This window comes from Delphinapterus leucas, chromosome 15, assembly GCF_059928025.1.
Source record: "Delphinapterus leucas isolate spDelLeu-1000000601 "Yukka" chromosome 15, BTC_Dleu_Yukka2, whole genome shotgun sequence".
Taxonomy (NCBI): Eukaryota; Metazoa; Chordata; class Mammalia; order Artiodactyla; family Monodontidae; genus Delphinapterus; species Delphinapterus leucas.
In genome coordinates this window covers 555,747-575,242 of record NC_143143.1, presented here as the reverse complement: position 1 = coordinate 575,242, position 19,496 = coordinate 555,747, and the positions used below count along the sequence as shown (strand labels likewise).

The window sequence follows — 19,496 nt, the reverse complement described above, 5'->3', positions numbered from 1 at the left end:
GTTGTGGCACACGGGCTCAGTAGTTGTGGCTCACGGGCTCAGGAGTTGTGGCCCACGGGCTCTAGAGCGCAGGCTCAGTAGTTGTGGTGCATGGGCTTAGTTGCTCCACGGCATGTGGGATCTTCCCGGACCAGGGCTTGAACCCATGTCCCCTGCATTGGCAGGCGGATTCTTAACCACTGCACCACCAGGGAAGCCCGATTTATCTCTTTAAAAACCTATCTGCTTACTGTTGACTTAGTGGCATTTCAGGAGGGCGTGAAAACTGACATCTGCCAGCCTCTGGAACGCAAGCCGGAGTCTGTGGGGAGAAGAGCGGGGGCCAGGAGAGGACAGCGGGCTGGCTGCCCTTTCCACCTCCCCCAGCCCGTCGTCCTGGAGCAACTCCTCGGGGCCCGGCCTGAGGGTACTGAGGGCTGGGCGGTCCCCTCGCAGGCCCGGGGCCCGCAGTGTGGACATCCTGCGTCTCCACGCGCCACCCGCCCAGCCCTGACGCGTGTTCTCTGCCCCGTCCAGGTCCCCGACGAGCACTTCTCCACCTTGCTGGCCTACCTGGAGGGGCTCAGGGGCCAGGCCCGCGAGCTGACGGTGCGGAAGGCAGAGGTGCTGATGCGGGAGCTGGACGAAGCGCGTGCAAGCGCCGACGCCCCACTGCCGGGGAGGACCCAGCGCGTCCGGCAGGTGCTGCAGCTGCTCTCCTAGCGGGCGGCGCGGGGGTGCGGGGATGGGGTCCCTGGCCCTCCTGGCCCCTGGCCCTTGGAGGGGCCACTGCTCTCTCCTGATTCCTTGGCCAGAAATCGTTCATAGGGGATGACAGTTTTAGCCCCTTCACAGCAGAACACAGTCACTCTGAAATAAGCCGCCCTCCCAGTGGCCCTCAGGCCCCCAAGGAAGTTGCTTATTAAGGGAAATGCCCGTTTTTGTCCCAGGGGTGTCTTAGAGATCACCAGAGCTGGCCCTCCCCGCCCGCTGTGGTCCATCCGTGTGGGGGCTTGGTCCCCCCCATGGGTCTGGCGGTCCCTTGGTGCCGGCCGCCTGGCCACCTGCCTGCGTTCACCTAGGGGCCTGGGCTGTGGCTCATCCATCTCGCCTCCCTCCTCAGGCAGGCCACGGCTCCGCTGGCCACTTACAGGGAAAACCTGGGTGTATTTTCAATAAAAACCGGCCTCTGGAGGCCGTGGCTCTTGTCGTGTGACTCGTTCCCTGCCTGTGGGGCGTGGGCTCTGTGGCCTCCCGGGACGGCGTCCAGGCGAGCCCCTCGTGTAGTTTTCTGGCTGCAGGCTGACCCCTGCTCTTCAGGCCGTGTTTCCAGGTGTCGGCAGGGGACACGCGCTGCCCTCCCGCACCTGCCCAGCCGGGAAGCACCTGCTCTGTCCCCCATCCCCGGAGGAGCGTGTGCAGCCAGGCCATCTCCACAGACAGTCAGACGTGGTGGCGGGTGACTGTGCAGTTTTGAAACTCTCCACCGAGTCTGTGATGCTCTGCCCCTCGAGCATGGTCAGCTTCCAGCCTGGGAGACGCATGGGCACCACGTGGCTTCGAGGCTTCCGTGATGGGGTGGGGGGAGCCGCCCCAGGTGACCCCGAGTGAAGCAGAGGGGCCCGAGCCCGGAGTCCTGCTCCGGTTGCAGGTTTGTGAGCCACGTAACCAGGGGGCAATAGGAAAGCAGAGTCCAAGAGATTGCGTCACGTGGGCAGCTCTGTCGTGAATTCCATGCTGACAGCCCGTGAGTAACGGGGGCCCTTTATTCCAGAATGAGGTCCCGGGCCTTCCTGTGGCCACTCCTGGCTTGGCTGGGCCCCGACCGTGGCCCTCGGGGATTTCGCCTCAGAGCAGCATCCCCAGTTCAGTTCAGTTCAATTCAGTGTCTGGATGGCGGAGGTGGGGGTGGTGGCCCGAGGAGGGGTGACCCGAGCCCAGGAGGGCCACACGTCTCGAGGGCCCGGGCAGGTCCCTCGCTGACCACTTGGGGCCTTTCCCTCTTCTCACCTGTGACCCCGGACTCAGGGTCACGCCACCCCACGTGGTGAGTCTCGTCCACGCTGGAGTCTCGTCTGCTCCCCCCCATGAGGGGCTGCTGTGCTGCTCCCTGAGGGGCCTCTGGCCTGCCCCTGCCCACTGGGCACACACGTCCAGTTCTGGGTGGGAGTCACTGGCCAGGCACCTCCTTCGGCCTTGCAGACCTTGGAGACGGAGTGAGGAGGCCCAGCCCTCCTGGAGGCCCTCAGGTGAGGTGAGGTCCCCGACGGGAAAGCACCCTGTGACGATGAGCCATCGCGGTTCTGCAGGTAATCTGTGGACGATGCAGCCGCCCGGGTGCCAGCCTCACTGTCCCTAAGCTTTGAGGCATTTTAAAAACACTGAGAAATAGACGTACAATAAAGGAAGGTCCACAGGACACAGGGAAGGGGCAGGTTCTCTTTAAAGGATCTGGGCTGAGAAATAGATGTACAATAAAGGAAGGTCCACAGGACACAGGGAAGGGGCAGGTTCTCTTTAAGGGATCCTGGTTGAGAAATAGACGTACAATAAAGGAAGGTCCACAGGACGCAGGCAAGGGGGCAGGTTCTCCTTAAGGGATCCGGGCTGAGAAATAGACGTACAATAAAGGAAGGTCCACAGGACACACGGAAGGGGCAGGTTCTCCCTAAGGGATCCGGGTTGACTGATCAGGAACATAGCTCTGGGTTTCCTGGCAGCCAAATCGAAAAGGGAAACATGGTGGTACTGGGTCCTCATCTCCTGTTAATGTGAAACGGCCCAGGAGAGCCAGGCGCTCCCCTTGTGCACAGAGGCTCTTGGACACTGACTTAGGGGGCTCCCGTAGTGTGTGCAGTGCCGTCCTCTGCGGCATCCCCCCAGCAGAAGGCACAGGGGAGGTGATGCATCGCTTGGTGCGGGACCAAGCTCAGGGTCCAGGCGGTTCCTGGGGTCCCTGTGTGGTCATAGGTGGCACTCTGATGGCCCCAGGGGTCAGTTGATGTGGAGGGTCTGAGCCTGGTGGCTGCACACGGGTACTAGGCTCGCCGGCCACCGTGTCCGTCCGTGGGCTGAGGAGCATCTCCCTGAGGGGGCAGGTGGAGCTCCCCCACCTGTTGCGGGGGGCGTCCCGGGCGTCCGTCAGGTCAGCGGCCACGGCACCCCGAGGGATCAGGATGGAGCTGGCGGGGCTTTTTCTGAGGTGCGGCCAAGCTCACTGGCCTGTCAAAGCCTCAGACCCCCGCACCCTGGCCCTCCGAGGAAGCCACCGCCACGGAGCCAGTAGTTGTCAGGTTTATGGCTGAGAAGCAGGTGTTTCCTATTGGCCTCGCCTGTGGGATGTGGGGACTCAGCTGCTTCTGCACCCCCAGGAGGCTCGCGTCCACTTTGGGTAAACTGGTGTTGAGTGTGTCCCGTCGGTCCCGTAAGGATACAGTGACCAGCCAGAGTGTCCCTGCGCGACGGGAAGGAAGCTGGGACGGAGGGGCCTCGGGAAGTTAGACGCCCGAGCCGGGACCCCTGCCCCCAGTGTGCTCTCCCCCACCACGGGTTTGCCCTGCGAGGTGGGTGGCGGCCACGCAACACCGTTGGGTTCTGGACTCACAGAAGAACGTCTCCAGTCAAAGCCCCTGCAGCCCCAGGAGCTGAGACCGCAGCCTGTATGTCTGTTCTGGAGGGTTCGCTTGTGCTTTAGGGCTGATGCGGTGTGGCCAGGGGCCAGCCCTGGAACCAAAGGCAGATCTGGACCAAGAGCCACCCGCCGGCCCCCAGAGGTTCCCCCTCAAGAGGCTGGGGCACTGCAGCCTTGGGAACAGACTGTCCAGGGACTGACCAACCCACGTGAGCCCAGTCCTCACGTCCAGCCCACCTGCCCCCTCCTGACCCACGATGCCAGGGGGCCCTTGATGGACGTCTGCCTGCGGACGCTTCTCCCAAAAGCCGCACAGCCAGCGAGAAACAGGATCTAAAGCTTGGAGTGTCCGACAAACGGTGAGCAGTTAAAAGGTGCTTCATCCGTAAGATGGGCTATGACTCAGCCTTTAGAAGGGAGGAAACTGACACATCGTGATGGACCTTGAGGACATGATGCTCAGTGAAATAAACTATTACAGAAGGACAAATACTGTGTGATTCCACTTCTGCGAGGTCCCTGGAGAGACAGAAAGTAGGGGGTGGGGGCCCAGGGCTGGGGGAGGGGGAGGGGAGCTGGTGTTTAATGGGACAGAGTCTCAGTTTGGAAAGACGAGAATGTTCTGTGCGTGGATGGTGTTGACGGTTCCTCAACAGCGTGAACGAGCGTGATGTTCCTGAACTGGACACTGAGAAGTGGGTAGGACGATAAATTGTATGTTCTCTATGTTTTACCACAGTAAGAAAAATACTTTAAAAAATGAAACAGGGCTTCCCTGGTGGCACAGTGGTTGAGAGTCCGCCTGCCGATGCAGGGGACACGGGTTCGTGCCCCGGTCCGGGAAGATCCCACATGCCGCGGAGCGGCTGGGCCCGTGAGCCATGGCCGCTGAGCCTGCGCGTCCAGAGCCTGTGTTCGGCAACGGGAGAGGACAGAACAGTGAGAGGCCCGCGTACCTCAAAAAAAAAAAAAAAGAAACAAAACCAACTAGAATGTGAGATGACTGACCCGTCAGCTCCCACCCTGGGGTCGATCTGCACACTGGGTAGTGGGGAGGGCTTCTGCCTTTCGGCAGGGGTCGGGGGCAGCCCCAGGGGCCGGGCAGATGTCCACCGTCCCCAGTTCCTAGTCCCACATCCCTTGCTGAGGAGCTGAAGAAGCTTTCAGACTGTCTGAGTCCGGCAGGCGGGTCCAGGGGTTGGTTTCGTGGGTCAGACGACAGACGTCAAACTTGGCAAAACGTGCTTCGTTCCTGTCGACATAAAGCAGGGGGAAGGGATCGGTTTCCCCAGAGGCCAGGTGCTCTCGGCTCTCCTGGGCCCCAGCCAGCTGGCCCGAGTCTGGCCATTTCAAGGCGGGGGCAAGGGGAGCCTGAGAATGGAGGCCTGGGTCCCCTGCCGAGAGAGGGTGGGGCCCAAGCCCTGGACTTGGGGGACGAGGGTCTCGCTCACGCCAGCCCTCTGCCCAGTCCCCCACAGATGTGCATCTGGACTGGGGTGACCGCCCCCTGGGGAGGGAGGCGGAGATGCTCTGGGGCAGGTGACGAGCAGCCCACCGCCTGAGGGCGCCAAGCGGCAGTGATCTGCATGCCTGGGCGCCGAGCCCCCGCCTGACGTCCCAGGGGAGTCCCTCCAGTGAAGCCCCATCCCCGCCGGAGCCTCGGCCCAGAAACAGGGTTCCCCAACTCCCAACGCCATGCATGGACACCCCGGGGTCACCGTTGTTCCCAGCTGTGTCTCTGCCCGCCGGCGCCCCGCCCCCTCAGCTGCGTTCGAGCCGCCAAGGCCACCTGTGGGGCCGGGCTGCCCCGAGCAGCAGCGCGTTTGTATTTTTATTTATTATTTTTTAAAAGTTTATTGATTTATTTTTGGCTGTGTTGGGTCTCCGTTGCTGCGCGCAGGCTTTCTCTAGTTGCGGCGAGCCGGGGCTACTGTTCGTTGCGGTGCGCGGGCTTCTCGTTGGGTGGCTTCTCTTGTTGTGGAGCACGGGCTCTAGAGCGCAGGCTCAGTAGCTGTGGCGCATGGACCTAGTTGCTCCGCGGCATGTGGGATCTTCCCAGACCGGGGCTCGAACCCGTGTGCCCTGCCTTGGCAGGCGGATTCTTAACCACTGCGCCAGCAGGGAAGTCCGAGCAGCACATTTTTAAATCCTTTTCTGCCAGGATCTACCCCTTCCAACCCAGCAGGACGGCTTTTTAAATTTGTTTTTGGCAAATTAAAATAACTGCCGTAAACCGTCAACCAACCAACCAGATTCTTTTGAGAAAACTTAACATCACCTTTGAAAGTGGTTCATCTTGTCACCTATTCTTGTAAGTTAGAAAATAAGCGCCTTAGTTTCTGGGTCCTGCACCTGGGCCCAGTGGGATGTCCCGGGAGGTGCCGCAGCCACGGTTCCTGCTCTGGGTCCACGGCAGAGAGCAGGGGTCTTGCGATGGCGATGCTAGCATTTTCCCTCCTTACAGCCGTACCCACCTCATCCCACCAGGGCCCGCTGCCAGAAAGCCGAGTCTCTTCCCACAGCAGCTTTGGGCCAGTTCTGTGGCCTCCGGAACATTCTGCCCACCCTGCAGAGTGAAGCTTGGTACCTCGGCTGTGCCCTGGGCGAGGCGGGCTCCCTGCGCCCCGCGTTCAACGCCAGGTGTTCCAAACCGACAAGAAGAGAAGGACACAGTGAACCCTCGCTGCCCTGCCCCCAGCCCCCTCCAGGGATGTGGGGACCACCCTCCCCTTCCCGGGCCCACTGTAATGTATCGTGGCCACAGCCCTGCCCTTCATTATTAGGAAGCTTCCCCTCCCCACACCCCACCCCCTGCCCCACGTGCGGCTTAGCGCGGTCACAGGCTTTTCAATTTGCACTCATCTGACACTCCCCAGTGTCCGCTCTCCTCCAGGAAGGCCCTCTGGTGCCCAGCTGGGAACAGAGGCTTTTCCTGTACGCCCCCAGCCCTGTGCCTCCCTCTGGTCCAGGCGGCAAGCTCCGAGCTCCAGGAGGGCGGAAGCCACGGCTCGTTTGCCCCCATCCAGCTCATGGACAAGGTGTTGGGAAGGCATCGGTGTGATCTCAGCGCTTTGTGCAGAATCCTCCAGCATCGCTAACCTCCTGCCACGTCCCGGGCCCCGGCCCTCCACCCACCCCCAGCTGGCCCCTCTGTGCTCCTCCTCGGAGAGGTGACCTCCACGCAGAGACAAGGAGCCGGTTCATGGGGAGGGTCTGGGGGCAGATGTGGAAGAGGAGCGGGGGGTCAGAGTGGACCAGAGAAGAGGCTTGTGGAGGCGGCCTCCCTGCAAACTCCTACTCAACCTTCCCACCTGAGCCCCGCCGTCGCCCTCTGGGTGGCCGCTGCCCCTCAACTAGCTTGTCTTCTGCTAAGGGTGTCTCTGTGGTGGCCCCAGGGCTCAGGGGCCTGGCTCCAGGGGCAGAGTGCTGCCTGAGTACGGTGCCCAGGACCTCTGAGAACGGGGTGGGGTCTGCAGGAGACCCGCTGGACCCAGGGCAGGACCGGGCACGGCACAGAGCAAGCGGGAACGCTGGTCTGAGGCTGGCCTCTGGGTGGACGTCATCCCGGGGCCCAGCAGCCCCTGCCATCTGCCTGTATCCCCAGCTGCAGGTGGGTGGCACCTCTGTGCCTGGCAGGTGTTGTCTGGCGACGCTGGCCCTGCTGGGGAACCAGATGGGGACAGTGTGGAGGGGGATGCAGGAGGGAGCAGCGGGGAGGCCTGTGAGGGGTTGCTGCACCCGTGGGGGGGGGGCGCCCTGGAGGGTCTGCAGGGGGCCCAGGTGCAGACAGGCAGCAGCGATGCCCTAGGGTGTAGGGATGGAGGGAGGAGGGAACCCAGCTCTGCCCTGTGGTGCAGGGCCTGGGAGAGGCAGAACAGGGTCAAGCCTGGGTGGGGCTCTCAGGCCGGGGTTGGGATATGCAGCCTGTGGTGGCCACGGCAGAGAGCCCAGTGGGGGGAGCCATCCGTCCTTCCATCCTGTCTCCATCACCTGCCGAGCACCCCAAGCTGGGAGTGACTCAGACCCTCCCCGGCCCTGGGACTTTGTCCCATAGTCAGGCCAGGCCTCTCGTGGTCAGCGCCCCTGCAGCCTGGGCACCGCACACAGGGCCTGGGTCAGCGGCCGCGTGGTGAAGGCCAGGGTGGGCGTGGTGTCCAGGGTGGCGGAGCTGAGGCCGGGCGGGGGCAGCAGGCAGTACCTCTTCGGGAGGCCTGAGAACAGCAGGAACAGCTCCGACCTGGCCAGGCTCTCCCCGACGCAGACGCGGCAGCCTGCAGGGGACGCGGGGTGCGGGGTGGGTGCCGGAGGCTGTGGCGGGGTGGGGGGAGCCCTGCGGGCTGGGGACCCTGAGCTCTCGAGGCCCCGGGGACCAGGCCGCCGCCCGTGGGGCTGTGGTACCTGCAGAAAAAGGCAGGAAGGCCGCCCGCTTCACGAAGCGCCCGTCGGCGTCCAGGAAGCGGCCCGGGTTGAACTGGCGGGGGGTCTCCCACTGCGTCTTGTCCAGGAGCACGGAGCTCAGGAGGGGCACCACAGGCGTGCCCTGTGAGGGGCGGCAGGTGGGCAGATGGACGCCCCGTCCACCCAGGCGGCCCCAGGCGGGGAGCACAGGGAGGGGGCCCTGATGGGGGTGGGAAGGCGGGGCGGGGCCTGGCAGGGATCTGCTGGGGGTTCGTGCTTAGCCCCAGGTGACCCCCGTGGTGTGGCCCCGGGTCTGCTGTGAGGGGCTGTGCGGCCGAGGGCTGCCTCCCGATGAACCACCCATCTCCTACCTCCTATGGGGAGCCCTGGCATCAGGCACCTGAGTCCCTGAGACCCCCAGCCCCATCTGCTGCGAACGAGAGGAACAGGTCCGGGGTGGGGGGCCTGGCCCTCCCACCTTGGGGAGCAGGTGGCCATCCAGCTGGGTGTCGGAGGCTGTGCACCGCGGCACGTGGGGCAGGAGGGTGATGAAGCGCCGGACCTCATGCAGCACGGCGTTGGTGTAGGGCAGGGAGCGCTGGTCCTCCAGCCGGGGGGGCCGCCCGGGCCCCAGCACTCGGTCCAGCTCCTCCTGCACCCGGCCTGCGGGCAAGAGGATGGGCGCCAGCGTCCCGGGGAGCCTCTGCCCCTCGGTCCTGGGCCCTGCGGGAACGGGCTCACGGGCTCACCCTGCACACTCGGGTGCTTGCCCATCAGGAGGGCGGCCCACTGCAGCGTGGCGGACATGGTCTCCGTGCCAGCCATGACCATGTCCAGGGCACAGGCCACCACGTTGACCTTGGCAAACAGGCCCTCGGGGTTTTTCCCCTGCAGAGGTGGGTGGGGCTGGGCTCAGCTGGAGGCTGGCTCCATGGACCCCCCCCCCCCGCCCCCCGCCAGCCCCAGGCTCAAAAAAGGCATAGAAGACAGAGGTCTGACGGGAAGGATACTGCCAGGATCCACCGAGCGCCTACGGCATTCTGGGTTCACCGCAGCCTTACAACCGTCCCATTTCACAGATAAGGAGATTGAGGCTTAGAGAGGCTCCCCCCCAGAGGTGGAGCAGTATGGCGTAGGGCCAGCATGGCTCCCTCCCCAGCACCTCTCCTCCTGGGTGGGGCCCCGGGATGCCCCCTAGGTCTCTTGGGTGGTGGGGTGGGTCTTGCCCACACCTGGCCCTGCTGGATCAGCGCGTCCAGGTAGCTCTACATGGGCCCTCGCCCAGGCACGGGGGGCCGCCGTGCCTCCAGGAGGTTCCTCAGGATGGCCCGCACCGCCTCCACCTTCCGCAGGACGGGCCGGTGCAGCTGGAGGAGGGCCCCGAGCCAAGGGTAGATGTTGAACAGCTGGGGGCAGGGGGCAAGACGGCGTGGTTGGGGGGTGAGGGCACAGGCGCCACAGCCCCACCTGGTGAGGGGCGGATCCGTACTCCGGCAGCTGTGCTCACCTGTCGGGGGGCCCCTGGCACAGCCCCAGACCCCAGGTAGAGGTGCCACAAGGGGGCACCTGCTCCCTGCTCACGGGGCCCCTCCCTCACCCTCTCAGTGGGACCAGCAGCCCCAGGGGCTCTGATGAAGTCATCTACCTGAGTGCAGGAAGGAGAGGCCGCTCAACAGGTAACACCCCTGGGGGTCCGTGCAAGTCACAGCAGGAACCTGCCATCAGGGCCCCCCCGCTCCCCCACCCACCAAAGCGGGGAAGAGGGAGAAGGGCGAGGGCTGCTGCTGTGGAAGTAACTTTGAATGTGCTGGGGTCATTAGAAAAAAAGGGGGACTTGCAAACTTCAGAGTTTCAGCTCACGACGTCGTGAAACGGGGCTCACGGCACAGCCTGTCTGACACGGCTGTCAGCCACCCTCTGACTACACTCGCACCACCGTGTCCCCCAGAATGCGAGCCATCACACGGGGCACAGGCACGGAAGGCCACGGAACATTCTGTCTCCCTGGAGCCCCCGACCCTCTGGCCTCCATCCTCCTGGGGCTCCCTGGTGGGACTCGGCCAGGCTACTCTCGGACGGAGGCCACATCTTCCTGCCCGTCCGAGCCTCCTCCAGCCGCGAGGGATGACTTAGAATCAGGACCCAAGCCATGAGTGCCCGCCCCACGCCCACGGGCTCGGGTTCTGGAGAGACGGGGCTGAAAAGTACACGTGAGCCACGGGCCAGCATACGTGCGTACCCCGCCTCAATGTGCGTGCCTGAGCACGTTATGGGTAAAACTGGTAACGGGGGCTACAGACGACAACAGTTACCTTCTGGAAAATGAAATGCACGCAGCCCTGGGGGTTCTGAGAGCCAGGACGGATCCCTGTGATTCCTGAGCCTGAGGGAGGACCCCCGGTTCAAGGGCTGGGGGCCTGGGGGACATCGAGCCCCATATCCGGGGAAGAAATGCCTGGGTCCCACCTGCACCTCTGAGCAGATGCCTCTATTGCTGACGGAAGGTGTGGAGGAGGCGGCGAGGACCCCTGCCCCTCGTTTCCCAGGAGCACAGGGAACTGGCCTGGGGTCACGTGGCTGGTGGAAGCGCGCCTGGGGCCTGCTGTGCTGCTTCCCGAGGCGGCAGCTCGGCTCTCCCTGCCCCCACCCAGCAAGCGGGGAGCAGCGACCTCTCACCTGCAGGCCGGGCGTCCCCAAGAGGACCATGACCCTGTCGATGAGGCCCAGCAGGGACACGAACATGGGATCCTGGTAGTCGAACCGCTGGCCAAAGAGGAGCATGAAGGTGATGTTGGAGGGAGCCCAGCCGAGCAGGGCCAGCGGGAAGGGCCGGCCTGTGGGCGGACAGAGGCCTCAGAGCTGAGGGGCCCCCGAGAAGGGGGCGCGCCGGCCCCCACTCACCTCCGTAGCTGTCCAGCTGTGCCGTGAGGCACCTCAGCTCCTGCAGGACCTTGTCGGCCACGGGCGCCCTCCCCACGCCCAGGCCACGGAGGGTGCGCATGGTGAGCTGACGGGCGGCCCTCCAGCGCTCCCCGGAGGAGGAGAAGACGCCTGCGGGCCGGACACCCCGTGAGCGGCCCGGGTGATGCAGGAGGGAGCAACGGGGGGCTGACCGACGGGGCGGGGGCCTGGCTGGGGCCTCACTCCCTCCCCCAGGCCTGGCCCCTGGAGCTGGCCTCGGCTGGCCCAGCCCTTTCTGGTGTTCCCTGGTCCCCGGTGCGCCCAGCTTGCCGCGTGGACACCCTGGCACTCCCCCTGGGCCACACTGGGAGCGCTCCCCCAGCTGCCGCAGGTAGGGGGACCGACCCTTCTCCTTGGCCCCTCTCTGCCTGGTGGAAGCCCCCTCACCCCGCCACACACCTACCCCTGCCTCCCTGGATGAGCTGGAAGATGGCGATGGGGGGCCGGCCGGCCAGCTCCTGTCCGGTGCCCACCAGGGCCTCCCTCACCGCCTCGTAGCCGGTCAGCACCATCGTCTTCTGGCGCCCCAGATGGACAGCTAACACTGGCCTGTACTGCTCCGCGAGCTGTGGGGACGGGCAGGGATCAGCCTGCGGCTCCACCCCCAGCTCCCCTGGGAGCCCCTCAGGCCCCGCCCACCGTATATGGAGGACTCAGGGAGGCCCCTGGGCCTCTGTGTGGGCCCCCTCCCTTCTGTCCTCCCGGCACCCCTGCCTGGGACGGGAGGGCTGTTGTCTCCCCACTTTACAGATGGGGAGACAGGCCTGGGGGTGGGAAGTGAGTTGCTGTGGATCACGTGGTGCAGCAGGGCCTGCCACTCCTGCCCACTGCCCGCTCTGCCACCGGCGTGCAGACAGTGGCCTCCAGGGCCCGGCACTGGGCACAGGGCCTGAGAACCCTGGTGCCTGCAGGCTGACTTCGCGGGTCATCACGGCTCCCCACCCACCTGCAGGGCCTGGGGGCCACGAGGCAGCCTCATGGTTGGGTCCTGGAGGCACCTCAGCCAAGTGATCATGGGAGCTGGAGCTCAGTGGAGGGGGGCGGTGGGCTGGATGATCCCCGAGGGCGGGGCCAGGCCTGTGCCTCTGCTTCAGCGGGTCAGCCAGCTCGAGGTGGGCGAGGGTGTTCAGCCTCCAGCCCAGGTGGCAGGAGCCACACCCAACAGGCGTCCCACGAGGCCCCCCCAAACCTGGCCCTCCTGCAGGCACTCATCAGAAACTGCCTTCTCCAGGGAGCCCTCCAGGCCTGCCACTCCTGGCCCCCTGCTCCTTGGTCCGCCCATCCGTTTCCCTGTGGGCTGGAATGTCTTTCTCTTCCCCGAGGCGACGCGGGCACTTGGGCCTCCTGTGTCCCCTGGGCACGGACCTCCCACCCCACGGGGTTCCTGGAAATTGGGGCTGGGGTGCCTTCAGGGCCGGCAGGGGCCCAGGCGCAGAGCCCAGCCGAGCACGTGCGTGCCCTGACCCACCTCCATCAGCGACTCGTCCTGCTGTGCCACACGCAGCAAATGTAGGTTCCTGACGAGGGGCAGCGGGCGCGGCCCCGGGGGCCAGCAGGGGGCCGGGGAGGGGGTGTGGGTGCAGGTGCGGAGGAGCCCCCACAGCCCCAGGAGCAGCAGGGCCATGAGGACAGCGGTGGCGAGGCCCCAGCTCCCCTCCCTGCCGCCCTGTGCCTTATATGCGTCCCGGGAGCCCCACCCACCCCACCGCCCCACCCACCCCACCGCCCCACCGGCCCCACCACCCCAAGAATGTGGAATGAGCAGTTTGCAGGGGACAGCCAGGCGGCTTAAAGCCACAGGTGTGCGTGGTATGTTAGGTCGAGTCTGTGGCAGGGGGCTGGTGGGGCCGGGGCCGTCTGGGGGCTCCGCCTTACTGGGGAGCGCACAGCATGGCGGCCAGTCTGCTCCCCACAGGTCTCGGCCCCTGCCCGGTCTCCCCGTCAGAACCAGGGCTCAGGGGCCTTGGGCCCCGTCCTCCCCAGGCTCTGAGCCTCCCTCTGAAGGACTCCTTGGCCTCTTCCAAACCCACCACCACCTGTGTCCACCCAGCTCCTCTCTGCCTGGAGCCGGGGGGGACACCAGGAGTGGAGCGGCCCACAAGGTCTGCACAGCAAACGCCTCAAATCCTGGGACTTCAGAGGCCCTGGCGGAGAGCTCGCCCGAGTGGCGGTCTGCTCCTTGGTGGCTTTTCGAGCACTGTCACCCAGGCAGGAGGCCCTGGCCGCGCCGGGACGAGGCGGGGGTTCGGGGAGGCGGTGGGTCGCTCAGAGGGGCCCACCCCTCAGGCAGGGCTGGGCGACCGGCGGCTGGGCTCACAAGCCCCCGCCCGTCTGGGCTGCACTGTGGCCTGCTAAACCCTGGTGGCCCAGCTGGGAGGGGAGGAGGTGCTGTTTGGGAAACGAGCTCTGAGGGGTGGGAGGGCTGTTGGCACCAGAAATGGCTGGGCCTGCTCTGGGCCTCCTCCCAACACAAGGCTGTGGGAACCCCATTCGCGCCCCTGGGCCCCTCACCCCGGGGCCTGTCTGCTGGGGCACCATGCGTACCCCTACACAAACCCCAGAGCCAAGGCCGCCTGAGGGCCCTTACCCGCTCTGAGCCCCGATTTGCACACCTCCCGTGACCGGGTGCTCACTACCTCACAGGCAGACCGTCCAGATACACAGCCGTGGAGCTGCAGTGAGGGAGGACCCCTCTCTGACTGCTAGGTCTCCGGATCATTTGGGCTGAGTGGCCGGTACCAAGGCCCCTACTGGGTGCATAGGCTGGGGCTCTTGTACGCCCAGGACATTTCACTTAATTAGTCCAGTGTGCATTTACTGAGTGCCTGCGTGTACCAGGCTCGGCCAGGAGCTAGGGCTACAGAAACTGGTGGTGCAGGGATCCTAAAAGGGCCCTCCCCGTGTGGCAGCGACTTTGCCATGGGAAGTGCCTTGGGTGTCGGAGCTGGAGAGGTGGGTCACAGGAGGAAGGGCATTCTCGCAGAACAGCCTATGCAGAGCCTGGAGGTCTGAGCCGGAAGGGGCACTGGGAAGGCCCGGGTCATGGCCACGGGAGCCCCGCCCGGGTGACCGAGCGGGAATGACACTCGTGGTGGGAGGGCAGTGTGGCCGAGGCGCTGGAGACGGACGCAGGGTCCCTGTGGGGGGCCTCGAGGAGCAGGCGGCCCCCACAGTCGGACGGTGCCGCTGGGGAGGACGTGTCCAGCCCCCGACAGCCTGGCGGGGTCACCCGGAAGCAGGCTCAGCTGGGAGGCATCCTGTCCAGCACGGGGTGTGCAGCGGGGGAAGGTCACGGGCGGAAAGAGCAGGGGGGTCGGCAGTGAGGCCCCAGGACGTGAGTGCGTCGGGTCCCAGAGAAGTGATTCAGTGGAAGATGGACTGGGGCTGCTGGTGTCGTCCTCCGACTACAGGGCAGGAGATTATCCTGGGGGAACCACAGGGGCCCCGGGGAGGAGGGAGGCCGGCGGGGCGGGGAGCTGGCTCGAGCTGGGGGAGGACTTGTGTTTTTAGGCTTCAAGAGTGAGTATCCGAGAGACAGAGGCCACAGCCGATATCTATGACCTGTGACCTAGCCTTAGGGTCACCCTTGGATGAGGGGAGCCAAGGTAAGGGGGAATGGATGGGGGAGGAGCAAGGTTCTAGAAGAGTCTGGGACAGGGGAGGTGGACGGCTCTCAAAGGGTCCAGTCCGAGCTTTCCGGGGCCTGTGCCCTGGGGCGCCCGCGCTGCTCTGTCTGCAGTGCCCCGGGGCCCCGAGCCTGGCAGTCCCCACAGGCGGGGGGTGGCGCCGGCAGGGCCTGCGGGCATCTCTCCGGCACCTCCAGCCCCCTGCCGCCTTTCCTCAGCTCACCTAGCGCCTTCTCCCCGCCCCGCACCCTGAAATAACAGCAATGACAATAATGAAATCCCTCCCTCATGCTCCACTCCTTTTGCAGACAAACTCCTAGAAAGCTGCTGCGCCCCCTCGCCCCCCTCGCCCCCGCCCAGCCCTCGGAAAGGGTCCTGCCAGCCTCCCAGCGACCTGTGTCACAGGCTCCGCCTGCGTGAGGTCCAGGGGCCGCAGCAAACTGGGCGTTTGGACAGCAGGAAAGTGTCCTCAGCTGCGCGGTGGGTGTGGACAGGGCTGGTTCCTCGGGGCGAGGCGGGGTGCTCGTCTCCCAGCTCCAGAGGGCTGCTGGCGCCCCTCAGCCGGCCCTGATCCAGGATGGCCTCGTCTGGAGTCCCTTCCCTTTGTGACACCGGCCCAGGCCAGGCAGGTACATCTCTTGTGGGGCCACCAGTGAAGCCACTACAACCTCCCACACAGACTCTTTGATGAATGTAGGTATTAGTTGGAATATTTGTCTATTCCAGTAGGTGATAGACACACACCAGCAAAGAATCCGGAAGTCCAGCAAGTCCCTCAGCAAGGTGAGCACCCTCCCCGACGTACCACTTCCTCGTGCATCCTTCAGAGATGCACCCTGTCGTGTACACGCTTTTTTTTTTTTTACAAGTTTATTCACGTATGGTAAACGGCGCATGTAAAAGCGTACAATTGAATGAGCTGAGATGCGTAGACACCCCGGGACACTTTGCCACATTCAGGACAGTGAACATCTCCATCAGCCAAAGTCTCTGCATTTTATTTTTATGGTAACGATGTAGCCAGGACCGAGCAGGGGCCTCCTTCCCACTGCGTAACTGCTGCCTTGTTGGGCTGGGCCTGCCTGTCCGTCAGTCCATCTCAGGCCCTTACGAACCTCCTGCTAAAAATGCCTGTGTGGGGCTTCCGTGGTGGTGCAGTGGTTAAGAATCCGCCTGCCAATGCAGGGGACACGGGTTCGAGCCCTGGGCCAGGAAGATCCCACATGCTGCGGAGCAACTAAGCCCATGTGCCACAGCTACTGAGCCCGCGAGCGACAACTACTGAAGCCCGCGTGCCTAGAGCCCATGCTCTTCAACAGGAGAAGCCACTGCAATGAGAAGCCCGCGCACCGCAATGAAGAGCAGCCCCTGCTCGCCGCAACTAGAGAAAAGCCCGCACACAGCAATGAAGATCCAACGCAGCCAAAAGTAAATAAATTTATAAAAAATAAAATAAAAAGACCTGTGTGCCCGTCCCTGTGCACAGCTGCCCAGTTGCTGTAAGATAACTTCCTGGCAGTGCTACCTGAGCCAAGGGGTTGCTTCTCGTCAGATCTGGCAACGTTCCCACCCGGGGAAGCAGCTGCACCCGCAATGCCCCGCACCCCAGGTGAGGCCCCTCCTGCCCCCGCGTCTGCAGGACCTCAGGAGGAGCCGCCTCCTCCGGGTGTCCCTGGTCTTCGCCGCGCCTTCATCTCCTGCCCCCCGATATCTGACACCAAATGCTGGGGGGTCTCCTGAGCTCTGCTCCAGGCCAGCCGGTCCCTTTTCTCGGCAACAAGAGTGATTTTTCAAGCTCGTGACCCCTGAACTTTGAGGTGGCGCCCACACCCTGGATTCCAGAAGGGCCCCCTGCCTCTGCATTGCATCACCTGAACCCAAGGGTTCTGTGCCTGCTGGGACTCTTCATAGGGAAGAAACCCGAAACTGGCTGGAGCAGGGCACTGGGTCGAAGGACATCCCCCCAACATTCACACCCACCCAGAGCCTCAGAATAGGACCTTGTTTGGAGGGAGGGTCTTTAGAGAGGTCATCCTGCCTCTCGCGCAGTGACAGAGCCAGAGGTGCAGGCCATGGCCACAAGCCAAGGAGCGTGGGAGCCCCAGAAGCTGAAAGGGGCAGGAAGGGCCCCCCCTCCGCTGGAGCCGCCGCTGGGAGATGGCCCTGCGACACCAGCCTCCAGAGCTGACGGGGTGTGAGTTGATGGTGTTTTCAGCCCCCTAGGCTGTGGTGCTGTTAGGGCAACCCCAGGAGACCGTGGAAGCAGAGTTCAGAAAATTACCCCACTCGCAGAAACGAGGCAAATGGGTGACGTGTGTCCCTTCACGGGGTCACTGCCTAACCAGCCTGCCGGGTGTCGTTCGGCCCGGGAGGGTTGCTTTCTCTGACTTGCCGTTTATTATCGACCAGGCCCAGGTGCCACGAAGCTGGAGGTTACCTTGCGGAAAATAGGAAAAGTGCAGGTGATTTTCCCCCATAAACATGCAGGTGACTTCTGTCTGGTGGAGAAGATAAGCAAGGTTGTGGCTTTATTGTCCTGTTAAGACATTAACCTGACATCAGTGTTAGACGTTAACTCCTGAGCCCAGCTCAGCAGCCTCGTTCCGGAGCTCCTTCTCTGACTGCATGTGGATCCGTCAGGGTTTGACATTCTTCTTTGAACCAGCCTTGCCATCTAGACTCGTTCACCTTGTTAACGGGTGAGATAAAATTCTGACACGTGCTCAGTATATATTTGGCTGAAAGCCTTTTGAAAATGACACTTTGACAGCAGAATTTGTTAAAGTGGGAAGATCAGCTATCTCTTAGTTTCAGGCAAGGGTAGATCCAGGGACCAGATGATGTTATTAGGATTTGGATGAATTCTCCTTGCTCTTGGGTCTGCTGGCTGCACTCTGGGGCGAGTAACGGTGGCCAGACGACAGCCGGCCGCCCAGGCTCGCGTCCTTCTAGCCGCAGTCCAGTGCGCAGTTCCACTGGCTCTATCCTGGTGTTCAGGCAGAAGCCTGGGGATTGTTCTGGTCAGACCTGATTGGCCAGGCCCCCCGCTGGCCAGGGGTCGCCAGGCTCCTACTGGGGCTTAGGTCACACCTGGCCTTGACACCCGAGGTTCAGGGTGTTCCCTAGAGGGGTCTGGAGTTGCACACACCTGGCTCCACACTCAGCCCTTCCATCCACTTGTTAGCTGAGGCAGACGGCATGTTGCAATGACAGCACCCAGCCCATAAGTTCTTCGTATAATTTGTCCTCCGCCCGTGGAGAGCAGGGGCCCTGCCCTTGAATTTGAGTGGGAGCTTGTGACCATGGCGGAGGCAATGCTGTGTAACATTTTTTTTTAATAAATTAATTTTATTTATTTATTTATTTTTGGCTGCGTTGGGTCTTCCCTGCTGTGCACACAGGCTTTCTCTAGTTGTGGTGAGCAGGGTCTACTCTTCGTTGTGGTGCACGGGCTTCTCATTTTGGTGGCGTTTCTTGACCTCAAGCCAAGGGGCTTGGCCTCTCTGTGTCTCTACGTGTGACATGAGGGTAATAATACCTGCCCAACTACGTTCATTCTACAAAAATATTTTTTTATTTTTATAGATTGATTGATTGGCCGCACCACATAGCGTGTGGGATCCGAGTTTCCCTGCCGGGGATCGAAACTGCGCCCCCTGCAGTGGAAGCGCAGAGTCTTAACCACTGGACCGCCCGCGGATTCCCTCTTCAAAAAATATTAACAGAACACCTACTGTGTTCTGGGCACTGTTCCCGGCCCCGTGACCCCACACTAAACAGCCCGGCGCGTAAGAGGGGTTCCAAAAACATTAGCTCCTTCCCCAATTTTCAAATCTGTGCACTGCTAAACATCTCCTACAAAGCAATAACCGCTTGTCAGGTACAGACATGTCAGTTAAAAGCTGGCCGTCACCTCCCGGTCACTGGGCCTCTGGTGCTTCACTGGTCCCTCAGGGCTGCCAGACGGAGAGGTACGGGCAGCCCTGGTGGGGATGGGCTGTTCCTTTTACTGCTAAGTGGTACGATCTAGTCAAGTGGAAAAGTGCTACTTGCTGGGTAATAAAAGCTTCCATTGTTCACCAGCCCTGGAAACATATTAATGAATAACCCAGTGTGCGGCCCCTGGCCCCAGCGGTGTGAACGGTTGTTAATACGGCAGGAACAGGTACAATCTTCCTTTTGTAGTTTTAAGTGGGCCCAGAGCCCCAGGTCGACCAAGGCCCAGACAACAGGATGGGCTCTCCCTGCAGACCCCTGTTGTCGGCCCACAAACGTTTGGTGGAGCTCTGTGCTGGCTCTGGACAAACAGAGAATCCAGCCTGAGGCACAGAGATCCGGTGGTGTGCACCACGGGTGCGGGGGGGGGGGGCTTCAAGTGGGTGGAGGCAAGCAGATGCCTTCTGGAGGAGGGGGCACCCAAGTCAGCCCTGGAAGGGGGCAGGCCTGTGGGGGAGGGGCTGCTGGGACTGGCTGGCAAGCTCCTGACATTACAAGGGGCAGGGCCTGGGGGCAGGAAAGCTTGTCCAGGGGGGCCAGTGGTGACTCTGTGATGCTAAGTCCCCTCTGTGCTTACGTCTGGGGCCTGGCACACGGCGGGTGCCAGTGACTGTTATGCAGGTGGGGATTGGAGCTCAGGGCAGAATCACAGACAACAGGGTGTGCTGGGCGGGCGGCCGCCCACTTTCCCCGTCACCCAGATGAAAGCCAGAGGCTCTGCCCAGGGTGCAGGGCTGGGAGGGTTTCGGCTGGGGAGAGCTGGGGTCCCCACTGAGCCCTTTCCCTGTTGTTACTGTTGCCATAACGACAATAATAAATGACCACCAGGGGCTTTCCTGTTTATGATGCATTTTTACTCTCTTATCTGTTGAATTGTGTCCCCAAATTCATATGTTGAAGTCCTA

The 19,496-nt window shown here is 63.0% G+C and overlaps 2 protein-coding genes and 1 pseudogene across 7 annotated transcripts in view; 2 read left to right on the top strand and 1 right to left on the bottom strand.

Annotated features, from left to right (window-relative positions):
* Positions 1-1,188, top strand: part of CHLSN (cholesin) — a 98,883-nt gene extending 97,695 nt beyond the window's left edge. For all 6 annotated transcript variants that reach the window (XM_089895491.1, XM_089895493.1, XM_089895494.1 and 3 more), the window contains one exon: positions 517-1,188. In XM_089895491.1, the coding sequence (XP_089751617.1) occupies positions 517-702 (186 nt within the window). In that variant the 3' untranslated portion in view covers positions 703-1,188. The remainder of the gene's footprint in view (positions 1-516) is intronic.
* Positions 1,189-7,626: 6,438 nt separating this feature from the next.
* Positions 7,627-12,666, bottom strand: CYP2W1 (cytochrome P450 family 2 subfamily W member 1). Its single transcript, XM_089895498.1, is given in 9 exon segments — positions 7,627-7,881; positions 8,009-8,150; positions 8,487-8,713; positions 8,716-8,896; positions 9,241-9,414; positions 10,685-10,842; positions 10,910-11,059; positions 11,373-11,535; positions 12,438-12,666. Coding segments are annotated over 9 exon segments (1,548 nt in total). The 5' UTR covers positions 12,594-12,666; the 3' UTR covers positions 7,627-7,684.
* Positions 12,667-12,752: 86 nt separating this feature from the next.
* On the top strand, positions 12,753-18,733 carry LOC149747356 (uncharacterized; annotated as a pseudogene).
* Positions 18,734-19,496: the final 763 nt, after the last annotated feature.